Source organism: Macaca mulatta, chromosome 6 (genome assembly GCF_049350105.2).
Source record: "Macaca mulatta isolate MMU2019108-1 chromosome 6, T2T-MMU8v2.0, whole genome shotgun sequence".
In the NCBI taxonomy this organism is placed as follows: Eukaryota; Metazoa; Chordata; class Mammalia; order Primates; family Cercopithecidae; genus Macaca; species Macaca mulatta.
Genome location: NC_133411.1, coordinates 16,328,593 through 16,348,820, shown reverse-complemented (window position 1 = coordinate 16,348,820; position 20,228 = coordinate 16,328,593). Strand labels below are relative to the sequence as shown.

General features: G+C 44.0%; 1 protein-coding gene across 18 annotated transcripts in view; it reads right to left on the bottom strand.

The window, feature by feature from the left end:
* Positions 1–20,228, bottom strand: part of LOC144341382 (uncharacterized) — a 59,931-nt gene that overhangs the window by 14,739 nt on the left and 24,964 nt on the right. For 11 of the 18 annotated variants that reach the window (XR_013418273.1, XR_013418272.1, XR_013418271.1 and 8 more), the window contains 2 exons: positions 3,796–3,935; positions 821–953 (listed from right to left, as the gene is read on the bottom strand). Coding sequence is in view for 8 of the 18 variants with exons in the window: in XM_078004627.1 (XP_077860753.1) it covers positions 821–953; positions 3,796–3,935 (273 nt within the window). In the remaining 10 variants the exon portion in view is untranslated. The remainder of the gene's footprint in view (positions 1–820; positions 954–3,795; positions 3,936–20,228) is intronic. The other 7 variants (XR_013418277.1, XR_013418276.1, XR_013418275.1 and 4 more) reach the window with 2 other exon arrangements.

Below are 20,228 nucleotides of genomic sequence, written 5' to 3'. Positions count from 1 at the left end.
TCGAAGTTTCCCATTCCTTACTTGATGTACACCCTACCTAGATAAAGTAATGGCCGGGAATCATCTGACTGGTTGCAGAAGGTAACCAATCAGAGGCTGAAGTGAAGTTACAAAGGTTACACCCTATGCAAGCATCTGATTGGTTGTGGAAAGCAACCAGTCAGAGGCGCAAGTAAAGTTACAAAGTTACGCCTCTAGGCAAAGAAAACTTGGGCAGGCTATCAGTCTGATTGGTTGCAGAAAGCAGCCAACCAGAGATACTTTCAATTTTCCCTCTGCCACCCAGAAAATGGGGCGGGGAGTGGGGGTGGCGGTTAGTAGCCACGTGTTTTTTTGTTACTTAGGTGTGGAAAGTTGGAGGCTTCCTTTTGATTTAGTTCTAGGAAGTCAGCGTGAATCGGCCTCAGGTTCCCTGCCTCCAGACCCTATTCTCCTGCCTCACCAGCAGGAAATGGGTGGCACGGACAGACCAGGAGTCTTAACAAAGGAGTGGGCAGGCCAGGCACGGTGGCTCACGCCTGTAATCCCAGCACTTTGGGAGGCCAAGGCAGGCGGATCACCTGAGGTCAGGAGTTCGAGACCAGCCTGACCAACATGGAGAAACCCCGTCTCTGCTAAAAAAAAAAACAGAATTAGCCCCGCATAGTGGTGCATGCCTGTAATCCCAGCTACTTAGGACGCTGAGGCAGGAGAATCGCTTGAACCCGGGAGACGGAGGTTGCAGTGAGCTAAGACTGTGCCATTGCATTCCAGCCTGGGCAACAAGAGCAAAATTCCGTCTCAAAAACAAGCAAACAAACAAACAAAGGAGTGGGCCCACCTCGCTCTTCTCCCACCTTTGGATTCCCTCATTTGTCTGGCATTGGCTGGACTCAACAAGAAGCCCTACAGCAAGAGAGTCGTCCCTGATGTAGTCAGCCTTCCAGTTCCAGCCTTCCAGGGCACAGAACACACTGAAAAAGAGAAAGGAGTGGATTCAGAGGGGCTACGGAAAGATATTCATCACAGTATTCTTATCTCATTATCCAGTGGTACACCGCTGCAATGGGGAAATGTTTGCTTTTTAAAAAATAGCTACAATTTAAGGGCTTAAAATCCTCCCTAAACAAAAAGTTTTTAAAAATATTCATACTATCATGTGAATGTCACTTTCCATATCCCTAGGAATAATTTTTAAAGCATTTTATTCATTCCACAGGTCTTTTTTCATCTGCTTGAGAAACCAACATTTCTGCTAGATTGCAACATAGGCATACCTGAATATACCTCAACATTCTCAAAAATCACACACTTATTACAGCCTTTCCGAGAAAAATAGGATTAGGCAGACCACTCCAAACCTATGCAACTTTGTAACCAGAGTACTCACAAAAACCGTAATTAGTTCCTGGGGAGACAACTGGAACCCACCATGCAGGCAGCTCAGCCTGGCTGGAGGCTGCCACTGGTCCGTTAAAAATGCACATTGGCTGGGTGCGGTGACTTAGGCCTGTAATCCCAGAACTTTGGGAGGCTGAAGCAGGCTGATCCCTTGAGGCCAGGAGTTCACGAACAGCCTAGCCAACATGGTGAAACCCTATCTTCACTAAAAATACAAAAATTAGCTGGGCATGGTGGCAGGCACCTGTAATCCCAGCTATTCGGGAGGCTGAGACTGAGAATTGCTTGAACCCGGCAGGCTGAGGTCAGTGAGGCAAGATTGTGCCACTGCACTCCAGCCTGGGTGACAAAGCAAGATTCCATCTCCAAAAAAAGCACAGAAACAACACAGTAAACTTGTTAGCCACACTTCAGTTAGAGCAGAGCTGGGAGTGCTGAGGAACGCAAATGCAGGGGTCACTCCTGGCCGGTGGGACTGTGGCAAATCTGGGCCCAGAGGCAGCCCCATCTAACCTAGCCGAAAGCTGTGTCTCTCAAGGTGGGGCTCCAGAAACAGGCCCTCATTTTAATTTTCTCAAAATTCAGCCAAAAGGCCTTTACTGCTTGGGCAGCCGCTGAGTTGGAGGCTTACCCGCTTCCTGATGAAGGTTATAATTCCACTCCCATGATCTATTCTGGCTTCCCTTGTGTAAGAAAAATCACTTATGAACCAAAATGACTTCCGCGGTCTTACACTGACATCGTCTTCACCTCCTTCTCTGGAAAACAGCCCTGAGGCAAAACTTTCAGGTTATTGGGTGTGGGTGTTTGGAGGAGTGATGGGGGAAGGGGAGTGAGTGAGGGGAAGAGGGAAGGAATTTAAAGTTGTGTTACCAAGACGGCCACAGTTTTATGAAAACAGCCCTGGCTCCCTGGGTCATGTGGGCCATCTCCAGAAAGGTCACAGGGAATTACTACATTTCAGGAAATATGGCGGAAGGAAGGTGGGCAATTGACCTGCCAGTTTCTTCTTGCCTCCCGTCCCACATTGCTAAGGTTTACCTCACAGTGCAGGAATTCTGCTAACGTCCAGGTGGCATCCCACCCCAGATAGCCGCCAGGGAAACCGGAGCCCCAGAGGGTCCAGCTGGACAGAATGTCATCGCTCTCATAGCCTCTAGAGCCTGACCATGGCCTCACACCCAGGGGAGGATGAGAGGATGAGACAACCAGCTCTGCTGGAAGACCAGGTAGCTGCATGAGCTGTCTGAAAGCCTGTCTGGCCAGGAAGAGGGGGTTACAGGTGCGGAGAACATTTGGAAGGACACAAAACTGGGTTCAGTACCGACATTATTCTCTTATTTACAAACTGCACTTGAGCAAAATTTTCCCCAAAAACTCACATTATAGCAGAACAGACTGCACTGTGTTTAATCAAGTTTAGCCTAAAGCTTCCTTCTTACATATTTTAAGCTCAACCTGAAATATTTTAAGTTCGGGACATTATGTACTATAGCCAATGGAAGTGTAAACAGATCGTAGCCCACAATCTGTTTGAATTGGCCCACCCCTGTGCCAATTCACCAAGTTTTGGCCAATCAAATGTAGCCAACTGTTTGAACCACATTTAAATAAAGCACATGCCGACCTGTAACCAATCTGGCTGTTTTGTACCTCACTTCCATTTTGTGTACATCACTTTCCTTTTTCTGTCCATAAATCTTCTATCACGTGGCTTTGCTGGAGTCTCTGAGCCTACCCTGGCTTAGGAGGCTACCCGATTCACGAATTGTTCATTGCTCAATTAAACTCCTTTAAATTAATTAATTAATTAATTAATTTATTTATTTTGAGACAGGGTCTTGCTCTGTTGCCCATTCTGAAGTGCAGTGGCGTGATCTTGGCTCACTGCAACCTACACTTCCCAGGCTCAAGCGATTCTCCTGCTCCAGCCTCTCTAGTAGCTGGGACTATAGGCGCATGCCACCACTCTTGGCTAATTTTTGTACTTTTTGGAGAGACAGGGTTTCACCATGTTGCCCAGGCTGGTCTTGAACCCGCAAGCTCAGTGATCCTCCTGCCTCAACCTCCCAAAGTGCTGGGATTACAGGTGTGAGCCACTGTGCCCAGCCCAACTCCTTTAAATTTAATTCAGCTGAAGTTTTTCTTTTATCAGCCATAAACACATATACCTGCCCTCGAGAAGCCATGCTCTTATTAAATATATAAGATAGGTAGGATAGGTACCCCAAAAAGCATACTAAGACTTAATTTCTCCTAAATTCCCATAACCCCCACTCACTAACCTATGTTTCAGTGTCAGAATGATTGTAATGCCGGTCTATTCTCATCACTCCTGGCTGAAAAGCCTTCAGGGCTTCTACACGTGTTCATGGCGGGTAAAATCTATGTTTCATTATTTAGTACACAGGTCACCTTTTCAGTGAGTGTCCTTTCCACGGGCATCTTTTCCAAATCAAGACCTGGCTGTCCTCGATCGTCCACTCCCCACCTTTCTCTGCTCCACTGGACTCTTTCCAATGTTCTCCTCTGCTGCTATGTGCCAGAGTTAATGACTGGGGATGGATAGAGGAGAAAGGGACAAAAAGGAGTTATTAGGTTGATGCAAAAGTAACTGCAATTTTTGCCATTACTTTCAAATGGCAAAAAACACAATTACTTTTGCACCAACCTAGTAACATTCATGGTGAAATGATTACTATCTCAATGTGATAATCATCTAAGAATTAACTGTACAAATCTACCATTTGTTTTCATATAAAGTTATACAGCTTGAGAGTTTCAGTGATTACCTAGGATTGTTACATACTTGGATGTAGGCTTCAGAAAATTTTTATCAAATAATACGATATTTTCATGCCTTTCTGCATTGAGATACTCAGGTTTTCCAGGATGATAGGATTAAAGATGCTTTGTTATCTCCTTAAGTTAAAAAATATATACATCATAAGCCTATGAATATGCAAGTGGTGATGTTGTTTTTCTTTACTTATGGTTCCCTTTATTTTGGCATCTTTCTCAGATGCTTATTTTGTGTTCGTGGTGATGATACTCATAAGTGCACTAGTGTTTCATACGTTACCCGCCGTGTGTGGAATCTCATGCAGGAGACGCTCTATCTACACTTGAGTATATAGCCAATACATTAAATGGATAAATACCCATCTAGGCTACTAGGTTCAGTTAATGAAGCTCATATTATCAATTTTATCTCCAAATGATCCAGTTGCCTGAACAGATAGTGTCCTATAGACCAGTTTTTTTTACCTGTGTTCCTCTGAATACTAGTAATCCAGCACAATGGTAATACATTTTCACAGAAAAAACATTGGGGGTGGGGGAGTTTCCATGAGCAAATAAATTTGGGAAAGATGGGGTTATACAAATATAAAAAGACATCTTCACTGCAGGACTTCTCAGGGCCTTTATGTTCATTTGTATTGTGATTCCCCCTCCATGAGGAGACTGTCACGTGCATAACATGCCGTATTTCTCTCCCTCCCACTCCCACCACCCCTTGTTTTTCGCCAGTGTGATGGTTAATTTTATGTGCCAACCTGAAGAGTGTTTTTGGATGAGATTAACATTTAAGTTCGTGAACTTTGAGTAAAGCGCTTGCTCTCCATAATGTGGTGGGTCTCATTCAAGCAGCCTGACAGAAGGAAAAGACGGGCCTCCCAAAGCAAGAGGGAATTCTTCAATAAACTGCCTCTGAACTTCATCTGCACCATTGGCTCTCCTGGGTCTTGAACCTGACAGCTCATATCACAAATTTGGGACTTGCTAGCCTCCATAATCACACAAGCCAATTCCCTATAATAAGTCTTTTTGTGAGAGAGAGAGATATATACACACACACACACACACACATATACATATATATATACACACAGAGAGACAGAGAGATGCTCTTGAAGTGATGATGAGGTTATGTCCTATTAAACCAATCATAAATTGAAAATAACATTGAGTCAAAAATGCATTTAATACCTTCATAAACCCACTGTAAAGTACAAAAATTGTTAAGTCAAACCATCAATCGTCTGCATGAATACATATCTCCTTTTTTCATGAAATAACTATTAACATACCATTTCATGAGACACTAGAGTTCTGAGAATAATAATCCTCTGGGGAAATGCTACCGTAGACCACAGGCTTATAGAACATCTGGTGTCTCACAGACAGAATACTGGTAGGAAGGAAATATTAAAAAAAAAAAAAAAAAAACTGAAGAAACTTAGAGCAATTATTTATCACCACTGGTTGTCAAGTTATATGTCATATTACTGGGTGCATTCACAGGATAATTTTCTTTTCTTTTTTTTTTTTTTGAGGTGGAGTCTTGCTATGTCGCCCAGGCTGAAGCGCAGTGGCACGATCTCAGCTCACTGCAAGCTCTGCCTCCCAGGTTCACGCCATTCTCCTGCCTCAGCCTCCCAAGTAGCTGGGACTACAGGCGACCGCCACCACGCCCGGCTAATTTTTTTGTATTTTTAGTAGAGATAGGGTTTCACCGTGTTAGCCAGGATGGTCTCGATCTCCTGACCTCGTGATCCACCCACCTCGGCCTCCCAAAGTGCTGGAATTACAGGCATAAGCCACTGCGCCCGGCCCACAGGATAATTTTTATATTACTATATAATTGTTAATTCCTTCACACACATTTCAAAAAGAGAAATAGTAACACAAGTATAAATATGATCTCCAGAATCCTTAAATTTTTGTTTTCATTTGGCACACCTACATTCCATTAAATACACGTCACAGTTTTTCTTCAAGCATTAACTACAGGTGTGGCAAGGGCATTGTCTATGACACAATCAAATGCTGACAGATGTTCCATTTCAGTGCCAGACATCTGGCTTATCCCCTACGGTAAGTATGGGCTGCACCCCCACCTCTCCATGTGCTGAAAGACAACTTACAAAGGAACTTTAAGTTGTTTTCCTTACCCACTAGCAACGAATAATCTAGTCCTTGGGTAAAAATATACCAGACCAGGCACGGTGGCTCATGCCTGTAATCCCAGCACTTTGGGAGGCCAACGTGGGCGGATCACAAAGTCAGGAGTTCAAGACCAGCCTGACTAACATGGTGAAACCTCATCTATACTAAAAATACAAAAATTAGCCAGGCGTGGTGGCACACACATGTAGTCCCAGCTACTCAGGAAACTGAGGCAAGAGAATCGCTTGAACCTGGAAGGCGGAGGTTGCAGTGAGCCAAGATCAGGCTACTGCACTGCAGCCTGGGTGACAGAGGGAGACTCTGTCTCTAAATAAATAAATACTAACTAAACATGTATATATACCAGTTGGACAACAGTAAGACCAATATAAATCCTTTGTTAAAATGCATGGTAAAAGACATAACAGACTAGGTATTTCAGCCACACAATTATCATCAACTTGATTTCAATCTTAAGTAAAAATCGTAATTTACTGCTAAAGTTGAAAGGAAACATTCTTTCTCTATTGGAATGAATTATTTCAGGCACTGACATCCTAAGCATAAAATAACTATGTAATTACAAAATATTCTCTTTTTTTTGAGACGGAGTCTCGCTCTTTCGTCCAGGCTGGAGTGCAGTGGTGCAATCTTGGCTCACTGCAAGCTCCGCCTCCCGGGTTCAGGCCATTCTCCTGCCTCAGCCTCCCGAGTAGCTGGGACTACAGGCTCCTGCCACCAGGCCTGGCTAATTTTTTTGTATTTTTAGTAGAGACGGGGTTTCACTGTGTTAGCCAGGATGGTCTCGATCACCTGACCTCGTGATCCGTCTGCCTCGGCCTCCTAAAGTGCTGGGATTACAGGCCAGGTGTAAGCCACCACGCCTGGCCATTACAAAATATTCTTAATGCCCAGGAAGTCTTTCCCCTGGGGGAAGGATGGATGGAATTAAACATTGACTTATCAACTATTTTTAAGTAAAAAATATTGGTTCTAGAAAAGCCCATGTTGCTAGAGCAAGTCCTTGTGGAGGTTCCTTTTCTAACAATATAGTATAGCAGTATACACTCACATAGAGCAAATAGTTTCCTCTATTTACATGTAATACTAAAAAATGACTTGCTATAACACAATTTTTTTTTTTTTGAGACGGAGTTTCACTCTTGTTGCCCAGGCTGAAGTGCAATGGTGCAATCTCGGCTCACTGCAACGTCCACCTCCTAGGTTCAAGCGATTCTCCTGCCTCAGCCTCCCAAGTAGCTGGGATTACAGGCACCCACCACCATGCCCAGCCAATCGTTTTGAATTTTTAGTAGAGACAGGGTTTCACCATATTGGCCAGGCTGGTCTTGAACTCCTGACCTCAGGTGATCCACTTGCCTCGGCCTCCCAAAGTGCTGGGATTACAGGTGTCACAATTTTAAATATATTAAAGAAAATGTGCTTGTATTAGTCCATTCCTGCATTGGTATAAAGAAATACCTGAGACCGGGTAATTTGTAATGAAAAAGAAGTTTAAGTGGCTCACAGTTCTACAGGCTGTACAGGCAGGATGATGCTGGCATCTGCTCAGCTTCGGGGAAGGCCTCAGAAAACTTGCAATCATGGCAGAAGCTGAAGTGGGACCAGGCACCTCACATGACCAGAGCAGGAGTAAGAGAGCGGGTGAGGAGGTGCCACACAATTTTCAATGAGCCGATCTCATGAGAACTCACTCACTATCCTGAGGGCGGTACCAAGAGGATGCTACTAAAACATTCATGAGACATCTGCCCCCATGATCCAGTCACCTCCCACCAAGCCCCACCGCCAACACTGGGGATTATGACTCAACATGAGGTTTGGGTGGGGACACATATCCAAACCATACCAGTGCTGAAATTTACAAAGGATTATTTTGAATGATGGTAGTGGGTTTTTGGCGAGGCTAGAGTGATAACGCATTAGGCTAGGTTAGCCCTCATATCACACCCCCTGCAAGGTTGGCCGCTCCAATGGATTAAGCAGACCTCTGGGTAGATAAGGTTGGAACCCTTCAAAGATGGGCTTTGCAGTCTAGGAGGAAGGGGTTGAGATGCAATACTTCACCAGTGATTATATGAGATCTACCCTAAAGCTGGCATCCTTTATGTAAGTGTAAGAAAAAGGCACATTGGCCGGGCGCGGTGGCTCAAGCCTGTAATCCCAGCACTTTGGGAGGCCGAGACGGGCGGATCACGAGGTCAGGAGATCGAGACCATCCTGGCTAACACGGTGAAACCCCGTCTCTACTAAAAATACAAGAAAATTAGCCGGGCGAGGTGGCGGGCGCCTGTAGTCCCAGCTACTCGGGAGGCTGAGGCAGGAGAATGGCGTGAACCCGGGGAGGCGGAGCTTGCAGTGAGCCGAGATCGCGCCACTGCACTCCAGCCTGGGGCACAGAGCAAGACTCCGTCTCAAAAAAAAAAAAAAAAAGAAAAAGGCACATTGATTTTGCTGAAGCACAGGAAGGGGAACATCACACACCGGGGCCTATTGTGGGGAGGAGGAGGGGGGAAGGATAGCATTAGGAGATATACCTAATGTAAATGATGAGTTAATGGGTGCAGCACACTAACATGGCACATGTATACAAATGTAACAAACCTGCACGTTGTGCACATGTACCCTAGAACTTAAAGTAAAATAAAATAAATAAATACATAAATAAATAAAAAGAAAAAGGCAAATGAGAAAACGTGGCATTCAGCAGCATTGTCCCCACAAACCCGATCAGAAGGAAGGGTGTTTTCCAATTAGACAGAAAGCTTGGTCATACCTTCTCTAGGTCATTAGGCATCACATAATGCTCTTCAAATAATGCCTTTGCTGCTCCAATTCCAGCCAGAGTGATTATTCAGCATTTCTAAGCAAGCACTGTGCTATCATTGAGATATAGAGTCCTTTTTGTCTTATTATGTCTAGATTTTATTAATATGGCTGTAAGCTATTAAAACAGTTGCTATATATCACCATATGTAAATTTTACAATGGTAAAAATAGTCCTTGAAGAGGAGTCTAAAAGATTTTTCAAGTATTTTTGAGTCTCCAGCAATGAAAGTAACTACATAATGAGAAGTGTATTATTTCAATTGAGAATATTTTATAGGAAAGTAATGGGTTTGGAAAAGTCCTTAAGGCAAATAACTTGGCTGTGATAAAAATCGCAAAACTCAGAAAGAACTACAGAATGACATTTCTCATTGAATAGCTTCTACCTAGGAAACCAGGTAGGCATTTCCCAAAGGTTGATAAGAGGTTACTCACCTGTTGGTTTCTATTAGCATCCAGTAGAAATAATGGAAGAAAAATTAGACTAGAGAGTGTCTTGCCCTAAAACCTCTTTGCCTTGGAGCAATTCTAGGGCTTACCATTACCTGTGAGGCCAGCACTGAGAAGAGAAAACCATGTCTCCAGCACTGGGGACCCACTCACGGCTACCAGCAGGTAGGGGTGACATGGAACACACACAGACAGGATGACCCCTCTAGTAATGCCTGCCATTGAAAATGAGGCCACTTTTGCAGTGCCTGAAAAATAAAGGCAATAATGCAGAGAAGGATGGAAAGATAAATGAATTTTACAGAATAGTTTTTGACAGATGAGCTACTCGTCATCTGTCACTGAGAAAGAAATCTTTTATAAGGGATCTATGCAGAAAGAACAGCACCCAAGACAACTTAGGATCATGATTTAATTCAAACCTAGAAGTGACCGTTGGTCTAAGGATATGTTTCCATGCATTATTTTATTTACTTCACATCCTTTCAGTGTGTAGGGGCTGTCTGTCATCTTCGTTTCTGTTTTATATCTGCAGAGGCAGATACTGAGAGGAGGAAAGATGCTCAAGACCATGAAGTTTAATCCACTCCACACTGAGGTTGAATTGAAACCCACATCCATTGACCCCTGACCCTATTCAAATATTTACAAAGGCTTTTCCACATTTTTAAAAATTTTAAATTGCTATTTTGACTTTTTGATAATTTTCAAAAATCTGGAAATCATCTATCAGGCAGTAAAACCAAATCGTTTTTTGTTGGGTGACTATTTGCGCGTGGAAACACGTGTCTGCCACGAGGTAAAGATGGCAATCTAATTTGGTTACTGAAAAAAAAGAAGAAATTGGATTTAGAAATTACATCCATACATAAGTTTTAAATGTGCCATAAATTATTATTTTCAAAAAATCACCTAAAACTTGAGGAATCCATAAAATGTAACATGGAAACCCCAACAGGCTACGTTGCTTACCGAGTTATTTTGTTAGCGCACCCTAAAACACTGAATTTCTGCTTCCAGATGCCACAAGGTCATTGGCTTAGAGCCATTCTCTCTGCCACCTGTTTTCTTGAAAGCTGGTAGTTCTGAAGGGTGAGGCTGTTTAGCATTCTCACACTGTGCCCCGGGAACCACTGCTGAGAAGGCAGCGAGGCTTGACCTCACCCATCTGGGACCTAAGTCCGGGTCACCAAGCCATAGCTGATCCTGCCTTTGCCTCCTTGCGCCTACGTCTGAATTCAACCCACCCTTCATAAAGCACCAGTGTTGGTTTTAAAATATATACTGGCTGCATTCTGAGCATTGGATACATGCATGAATGGACGCATTGCTAAAATAGTATATCTGACAGTATATACATCCCTCCTCTGTCCATCAGAGAAAAGAAAGGCCCCTTTGCACCATTACATTAGTTCAAAGGAAGAACACACAAAAAAAGAAATGATTGTTGCAAAAGAAAGATCCCTTCACTGTGTAGGGATCGCTTTTTCCCCAGATTTAATTTATGGGACACGTAAGAAATACCTTGTTACGGCTGGGCGCGGTGGCTCACGGCTGTAATCCCAGCACTTTGGGAGGCCAAGGCAGGTGGGTCACCTGAAGTCAGGAGTTTGAGACCAGCCTGACCAACAGGGAGAAACCCCATCTCTACTAAAAAGACAAAATTAGCCGGGCATGGTAGCGCATGCCTGTAATCCCAGCTACTCAGGAGGCTGAGGCAGGAGAATTGCTTGAACCGGGGAGGCGGAGGTTGCGGTGAGCCGAGATTGTGCCATTGCACTGCAGCCTGGGCAACAAGAGGGAAACTCCATCTCAAAAAAAAAAAGAAGAAGAAGAAGAAAAAGAAAAAAAAAGAAATATCTTGTTACTGCTTTTTAGCACCTAAGTTGAAACCCTATAATACATTCCTTTTGATGTTTCAGTCACCACTAAGCAACTTCCTCATTTTATGCATGCTCCACATAAAAACTACAATGTAAAGGTAAATGAGATGGAGCTCCTGCTCTCAAGGAGTTTATAGTCTAGAAAAGAAATCAGCTTTGTGCTTGTCTGAGTATATTCCAAAATAGGAAAATGGAATCATGTGCTGTGTGGCAAGCCTAGACAGTGTGCTGAGTGAGGTAAAAGCAAAGATTTTTCCAGAAATCAGATGCAACTGAGGCTTGACCAAATCAAGACCCTGAGGCTGGGCAGGAAGTCAGGAACAAATCAAGGCTGAGAAGAGAAGGAATACAAGGATGTTGGAATGAGACACAACTTCAGAAAGCAAAGCTTTGTTCACCAGACCGTACTTTACTCTCTACATGTTCATGAGAATAATGCTTTCTGTGGCTACCAGCATTTGCAGCTTAACCAGTCTCTGCAAGAGACCAGGGGAGCAAGATGAGCATCTTCACAACTTAGATGAACCCAGCCACAGTACCTCGCTCATTTGTATGGAGTTGAATTAAATTGGGTCAGTCTACTGCCGTATCACCCCAAACACGCCCGATCTCGTCTGAATTAAATCGGGCTGGCTGCAGAGAGAAATGTCTACCAGCAGGAAACTCTCTGGGAGGCAACTGCATGGGACAAGCAAGAAGTCATGAAGGCCTGGGCCAGGCAGTGGCAGTGGGACTGGAAACAGCCAACAAAGATCTCTGAGAATAAACATGCTGTAATGTTATTCCGTGAAAACACAGAAAAGACAACAATAACATCCTGACCACAACAGAGAATGCAGTCCCACCAAACAGGGGGCTTTTCTTCCCTTGATTGTTTAGCAAAGGAGCCAGATCCTGAGCACAGACGGTCTGAGGAAGGCCAGTTCCCCACTTTTTGGCTTCTTTCCCTTCACTCCTCCCTAGCAGGAAGCAGGGTCCGAAACAGCCTTTCTCTTCAAGGCACGGATACCTCCATCAGTCTCCAATACTGACATCTACGGTGTGTTCACCACAGCTTACCAAATACTGGGCGGGGGCAGGGGAGTTGGAATTTATAAAGAAATAGAAGGCATGAGCCCTTTAACGTCCTTGGGAATACACAAGCCACAGACTGAAAACAAGTGAACCCTTTCAAAGGAAAAGATAGCATTCACAGTAACAAATGCTTCAGGTATACCAGGCACGTGGCAAAATGATGAACATGCATCATCTCTTTGGACAGTCATCCTTTTTGGTAGGCATTGCCACGTTTTGTCTAAATTCTAAAGATGTTCATTTTTTTTTTTTAACATGTTAACATGCCTGGAAATTGAGTATGTTTTACAATCAACATGTGTTTTAAAATCAACATGCAGGAGCTATAGTGAGGCGTTTTATCTTATTTATTGATTTATTTGGTCTGGTTTGGATTTTTTTCACTGAAAAGTTATTATTAAATGATGATCATCTTAAAGTCAGTGGTGTCTTCGGATGAAGAAAATGTAAGATATTATCCTAAACTAGGCTGGCCAAGATGGTGAAACCCCATCTCTACTAAAAATAGAAAAATTAGCTGGGCCTGGTGGTGCACACCTGTAATCCCAGTTACTCAGGAGGCTGAGGCAGAGAATTGCTCGAACCTGGGAGACAGAGCTTGCAGTGAGCCGAGATCGCACCACTGCACTCCAGCCTGGGCGACAGAACGAGACTCTGTCTCAAAAAAAAGTCTCCCCCCTGAGAGGCACTCTTATATAGCATGAGAAATAATGTATCCCCCTGCAAAAAATAAAAATAAAATAGAAAAAACACTGCATGCCAGGACACTCAGTCACCCCACTAACCCCTCCCCAGCCATCAGCAGCAGCATGTCAATATCCATTTACTCATTTGCAAGCATCAATTCAGCACCTATCTGGTCAGCATTGTGCTGGTGGCCACGAGCTTTTGGTGATAAGAAAAAGCTGTCCCTTCCTGCCTAGCCCTCATATACCAATGAGAGAGACAGACATTCAACTCTGATGACACAGATAAACATAGAATTACAAATTGCAAAGCACCACAAGCAAAACCACCAGATGCTGTGATAATATAAACAAGAGTCCAGACCTCGTCTGGGGCATCAGGGAAGCCTTGCCTGCAGATGGGGTTTTGGAGTTCCTCTAAAGGATTCTAATAAGACTGGGCAAAGGAGGGTGCTGGAGTGGAATCTGCTGAGTCAGGAGCAATTTCTAGGAGGAAGGAGACCACTGTAGGCAAAGGAAATCGCACATGCAAAGACCCCAAGGCTGGGGGAACGTGCTGTGTTTGAGAGCCAGAAAGAAAGTCGAGGAGGCGGGAGAGGAGCGTTCTCATGAGAGGAAACCAGACAGGCTTGTGGCTCATGGTGAGGTTGTAGCTATTTATCCCGAGAACAGTGGGAGGCAGCTACTTTTTTACTTTAAATGTTGAATGGATGGAAATCTTACCATTGAATGTGCAAATAATTACTGCCTTATACAGACACAAATTTAAAAGCAGTACAGGATCCCAAGGTGGAATGCTCTTTCAAAATAGTTGGGGCTTATGTCAACAAATTCCCTGGAATGTGGGTGATAACAAATATCTGTAAATGTTAACAGACCAAGACTAACCCATTCGTTCTCCTGCTGAGCCAGATGATACTCATCAGTGGCCCCTTAACTAGAATCAATTTCAGATAGGGAGCAGTGTTCCCATTTGGAAAGGATTTTTGCCAGTGACAGTGACCATCAGGGCTGGATTATGACAGTTAGAAAGGGACAGTCACTTAGGGTGAATCTGTGTTTTTGCTGAGTATTGTCCTTAGCTTCCTATAAGACAGCAAACTACCAAGTAACGGGTTGTCTCTCCTCTCTGAAGGACTCCAGTACATGTGTCAGCCACAGCGTAGGAGGTGGTGAGCAGTAACAAGACAGGCCTTCAACCTAATGACTGGAAGTGACTGAAATCATGGGAGGGAGGGGGTTGGCTCTGAGGTTCCCACAGGAGCAAATATTAGGGAAATCGCCCACCAAGCCTGTTCTCCAGCCAGAAGCCACTCCCTTCCTGAGGTCTGAACCACTGCTAGAGGAAATCCAAAAGAAAATAAGCCCAGAGGCCCAGGAAAAACAAATTTGCTATAGAGGTGGGGTGAGTTCAGGCGACTTGATACCCAACTAAAGAAGCTTAAATTGATTCAACCTTTTGGGAAACCAGTTCGACAATGCGTATCAATTGCCTTAAAAATGCCCATACATTTTGAACCTGTCTGGCCAGCATTTCTTCCTAGTAATATAGAAATATATAGAGAAAAAAAATATATATCAAATATAATATTAAATATAAATATATCTATATAAAAATATGTAGAGAGAAATATATCTTAAGGAAATAATCAGAAATGTACAATGTTCACAGCCCATTATTTACAGTGACAAAAGGTTGGAAACAGTTTGTATATCTACCTATAGAAAAATGATAGAATAAATTTCGGTGTGTACAGAAGATGAACTACTTTGTAGCTGCTGAGAAGCATGTGTTTATAGAACATTTAACATAGGAAAATATAATACATTACGTTTTTAAAAGCATTTTACGAAACTATATACACACTACAATTTCAAACGCACATCTACACACATCACAGCAGAAAAAAGTGATGATGGTCATTACATCTGAATACTAGTTACTTACTTTTTATGCTTTTTTCTTTTCTTTTCCTTTTTTCTTTTTTTTGAGACACAGCCTCGCCCTTGTTGCCAGGTTGCAGTGCAATGGCACGATCTTGGCTCACTGCTACCTCTGCCTTCCAAGTTCAAGCGATTCTCCTGCCCCAGCCTCCCAAGTAGCTGGGATTACAGGTGCCTGCCACCATGCCTGGATAAATTTTTTTTTGTTCTTGTATTTTCAGTAGAGACGGGGTTTCACCATGTTGGCCAGGCTGGTCTCAAACTCCTGACCTCAGGTGATCCACCCACCTCGACCTCTCAAAGTGTGGGGATTACAGGCATGAGCCACCTCGCCCAGCCCCTTTTTTTTTTTATTGCAGCACTGTTCACAATAGCAAAGACTTGGAACCAACCCAAATGCCCATCAATGATAGACTGGATAAGGAAAATGTGGCATATATGCACCATGGAATACTATGCAGCCATAAAAAAGGATGAGTTCATGTCCTTTGCAGGGACATGAATGAAGCTGGAAACCATCATTCTCAGCAAACTAACACGGGAACAGAAAACCAAACACCACATGTTCTCACTCATAAGTGGGAGGTGAATAACGAGAACACATGGGCACAGGGAGGGGAACATCACACACCAGGGCCTGTCAGGATGTGGGGGACTAGGGGAGGGATAGCATTAAGAGAAATACCTAATGTAGATGACGGATTGATGGGTGCAGCAAACCACCATGGCACATGTATACCTATGTAACAAACCTGTACTTTCTGTACATGTATTCTAGAACTTAAAGTATAATAAAAAATAAAAATAGGCCGGGCACAGTGGCTCATGCCTGTAATCCCAGCACTTTGGGAGGCCGAGGCGGGTGGATCACAAGGTCAGGAGATCGAGACCATCCTGGCTAACATGGTAAAACCTTGTCTCTACTAAAAAAAAAAAAAAAAAAAATACAAAAATTAGCCAGGCGTGGTGGCAGGTGCCTGTAGTCCTAGCTACTGGGGAGGCTGAGGCAGGAGAATGGCATGAACCCAGGGGTGGAGCTTACAGTGAGCCAACATCACACCACTGCACTCCAGCCTGGGCGACAGAGCAAGACTCTGTCTCAAAATAAATAAATAAATAAATAAAAATAAATGTATTTTCTAAATTTTCTAATATGGGCATGAAAAAATTTTTAAAAGGGGAAAGTTTTAAACAGAAAAATAATGACTCCCCTACCCAGAATTAACTGTTGTTTCCACTTCAGATATCTAATAAAGGAATAGAATATTATTGATGGAGTTTCAGTCTTCCTTGCTCCCCATCCCAGACCCCTCTCTTCTTCAGCATGCAGCCATCTATGTTTGCACACTTTTCTTTTTTGAGACAGAGTCTCGCTGTAGTGCCCAGGCTGGAGTGCAACGGCATGATCTTGGCTCACTGCAACCTCTACCTCCGGGATTCAAGCAATTCTCCTGCCTCAGTCTCTCAAGTACCTGAGACTACAGGCACATGCCAGCAGGCCCGGCTAATTTTTGTATTTTTGTACAGATGGGGTTTCACCATGCTGGCCTGGTTGGTCTCAAATTCCTGACCTCAAGTGATCCGCCCACCTTAGCCTCCTGAAATGCTGGGATTACAGGCATGAGCCACGGTACCCGGACTGTTTGCACACTTTCCTAGAAGTTTCTGCCTTCATAAACATCCCATAGTGTTCCTTTTGGTGTTCTTCAAAACTTACACAAATTTTATCACACTGTGATTTACTTTTTTTCACTAAACATTAGATTTTTGAGAGCCACTCAGGATGCTCTGTATTGAACCAATTCATTTATTTTAACTGCTGTGGAGTATTTCTCAAACAAATACCCCATAATTAGCTTGTTCATTCCCTTATGGGGAAATGAACATTTATAGGAATGATTCATTTAGGTTGTTTCCAATTTTTAGCTATTACAAATAGTGCTGCAGTTACTCCGGATCTTCATAATCAGGAAAAACGTCTTTACATTTAAAAACACCAACAATATAAACCGTAGAGAAAAAGACGGAGGACACTGCTAAGTCTGGTGAAAAGGATGCTTCCACTCTCCAGACTTGGGTTTCTTGCTTAGGGTCTGGGGGCCCTCCAGAGGCCACCTGCCTCGGGCCCTCTGTGATGCCGTGAAGGTGGTGTGAGGACCCAGAGGTCCCTGACCAGGTGATACAGGAGCTAGAAAGAAATTATTAAAGCAGATAGTAAGGGCAACAGAGCCCTTGGCGGAACCTCCCTTTTTTTTTTTTTTTTTTTTTTTGTGAGACGGAGTCTCCTTCTGTGGCCCAGGCTGGAGTGCAGTGGCGCGATCTCAGCTCACTGCAAGCTCCGCCTCCCGGATTCAAGCAATTCTCCTGCCTCCACCTCCCAAGTAGCTGGGACTACAGGCACCCGCCACCACGCCCGGCTGTTTTTGGTTTTTTTTTTTGTATTTTTAGTAGAGACGGGGTTTCACCGTGTTAGCCAAGATAGTCTCGATCTCCTGACCTCATGATCCGCCTGCCTCGGCCTCCCAAAGTGCTGGGATTACAGGCGTGAGTCACTGCATCCAGCCTTTTTTGTTTTTGTTTTTGAGACAGAGTCTCGCTCTCTCGCCCGGCGTGGAGTGCAATGGAGCAATCTTGGCTCATGGAAACATCCGCCTCCCGAGTTCAAGTTCTCCTGCTTCAGTCCCCCGAGTAACTGGGATTACAGGCACCCCCCACCACGCCCGGCTAATTTTTTTTTCCTTTTAGTAGAAACCAGGTTTCGCCATGTTGCCCAGGCCGGTTTCGAACTCTTGAGCTCAGGCAATCCGCCCGCCTCGGCCTCCCAAAGTGCTGAGATCACAGGCGTGAGCCACCTTGCCCAGCCGGAATTTCCCTTTGAACAAAAACAGTCCCCAAAATTATTTATTTTCTAACAAAGAGTAACCTGAAAAATCAAGCTGTTAACATATATAAGCAAGCTGGAAGCTTGCACCGGTGAACACCGGCTGCTGTGCCAATAGAAAGGGGCTACCTGGGGTCCAGGTATATTCGACATAGAGGCTCCATCTTCCTTTTGTCACCATGGGTACAGTAAAGAAACAGGCAGTCAGGCGTGGTGGCAAAGGCCTGTCATCCCAGCACTTTGGGAGGCTGAGGCAAGTGGATTACCTGAGGTCAGGAATTCAAGACCAGCCTGGCCAACAAGGCGAAACCCCATCTCTACTAAAAATACAAAAATTAGCCGGGTGCGGTGGTGGGCGCCTGTGATCCCAGCTACTCAAGAGGCTGAGGCAGGAGAATAGTTTGAACCCGGGAGGCAGAGGTTGCAGTGAGCCGAGATCACACCACTGAACTCCAGCCTGGGCAACAGAGCGAGACTCCGTCTCAAAAAAAACATGGCTCCAGCCAGGTGGAGAATCCGTCTGCATAATAAAGTATCAGGGTGAGGGTGGCTAGGTTTTCACACCCTATGCAAATGACATACCTAGCCCTAACCAGTTTTTCACACCCTATGCAAATGGCGCACCAGGTCCAACCAATCTTTTGTGCCCTATGTAAATCAGACACCACCTCCTCAAACTCATCTATAAAATGCTCTGCATTTCACTGCAGAAGCAGCAACCCATTTCTCTGGGACCCCAGTCTGCCGCAAAGAGCTCTTCTCTTTCACCTATTAGACTTCTCTGAACCTTACTCTTTGTGTGTCTGCATCCTAGTTTTCTATGGCCATGAGACAACAATCTCAGGTATTTAGCCCAGACAACAACACCGCTTCCCAGGCACCCTCCAATCTGCCCTGCATCTTTACACCAGAGCAGTTTTCCTGCTATGCCTCCTCCAGAAGTAGCAAACATTCATTTGCATAGCATGCTGAACACAACCACCTTATAAACTTGTTTAATTCTCACAACAACCTTATGACTTAGTACCATGGTTATTCTCAATTTTCACTTGGGGGAATGAGGCGTGGAGAGGTTAGGTAACTTGCTCAAGGTCACACAGCTGATAAGAGGCCGAGCTGGACCCAAACCCAGACAGTGCGACTCTAAAGTCCACACCCTGAAATCCTCTGCTGCCTCCTATCCTTATCTCATTGCCCTCTTTATGGCCTCGCCTCTCCCCTGCCTCAATGGAGAAAAGTGAGACTGTCCTGGGTCAGGACTCTGACTCTGTCTCAAAAAAAAAAAAAAAAAAAACCGGGCATGGTGGCTCATGCCTGTAATCCCTGCACTTTGGGAGACCCAAGCAGGTGGATCACCTAAAGTCAGGAGTTGGAGACCATCCTGACCAATATGGTAAAACACCGTCTCTACTAAAAATACAAAAATTAGCCAGACGTGGTGGCACGTGCCTCTAGTCACAGCTACTGGGGAAGCTGAGACAGGAGAATTGCTTGAACCCAGGAGGCGGAGGTGGCAGTGAGCCAAGATTGCACCAGCCTGGGTGACAGAGCAAGTCTCAGTTTCAAAAAAAAAAAAATTTTTATATATATATATATACATATATATATATTCCTGGGTCATTCTTTCCTTTGACAGCCAGAGTCCTTGTCTCCTTTTAATTACTGAAACAGTTACAGATGTGAAATGCCAGCAGATTTGATACTTGACCATTGGTAATTTTAACTTTATATGGCTCAGAAAAAAGCCACTATACAACAGACATCATAAGCCCATTACATGGCAAAATCGTTTCAGCTGCTATAATCACATACAATCTGCTGTTGCTCTAAAGCTTGTTACCTCATAAAGGCGGTTTTTCTTTTTTAATTTTTGCACTACTTAGCAGCGAATGGTAGTTATACTATCATGATGGTGAATACTACTTGCTAGAAAGTGTGTCAGAGTTTCTTGGGAGCAATGATTCATGACTCACCCAAGGGGCAATAAAGAAGAGATCAGCCACACACCAAGCCCTTTCTGGGGTCATGGTACGTGGATAACTACATTATATTCTGTGATCTACTGCATTACACAGGGATTATTTTTTTAAATTTTATTTTATTTTTTGAGGTGGCGTTTCATTCTTGTGA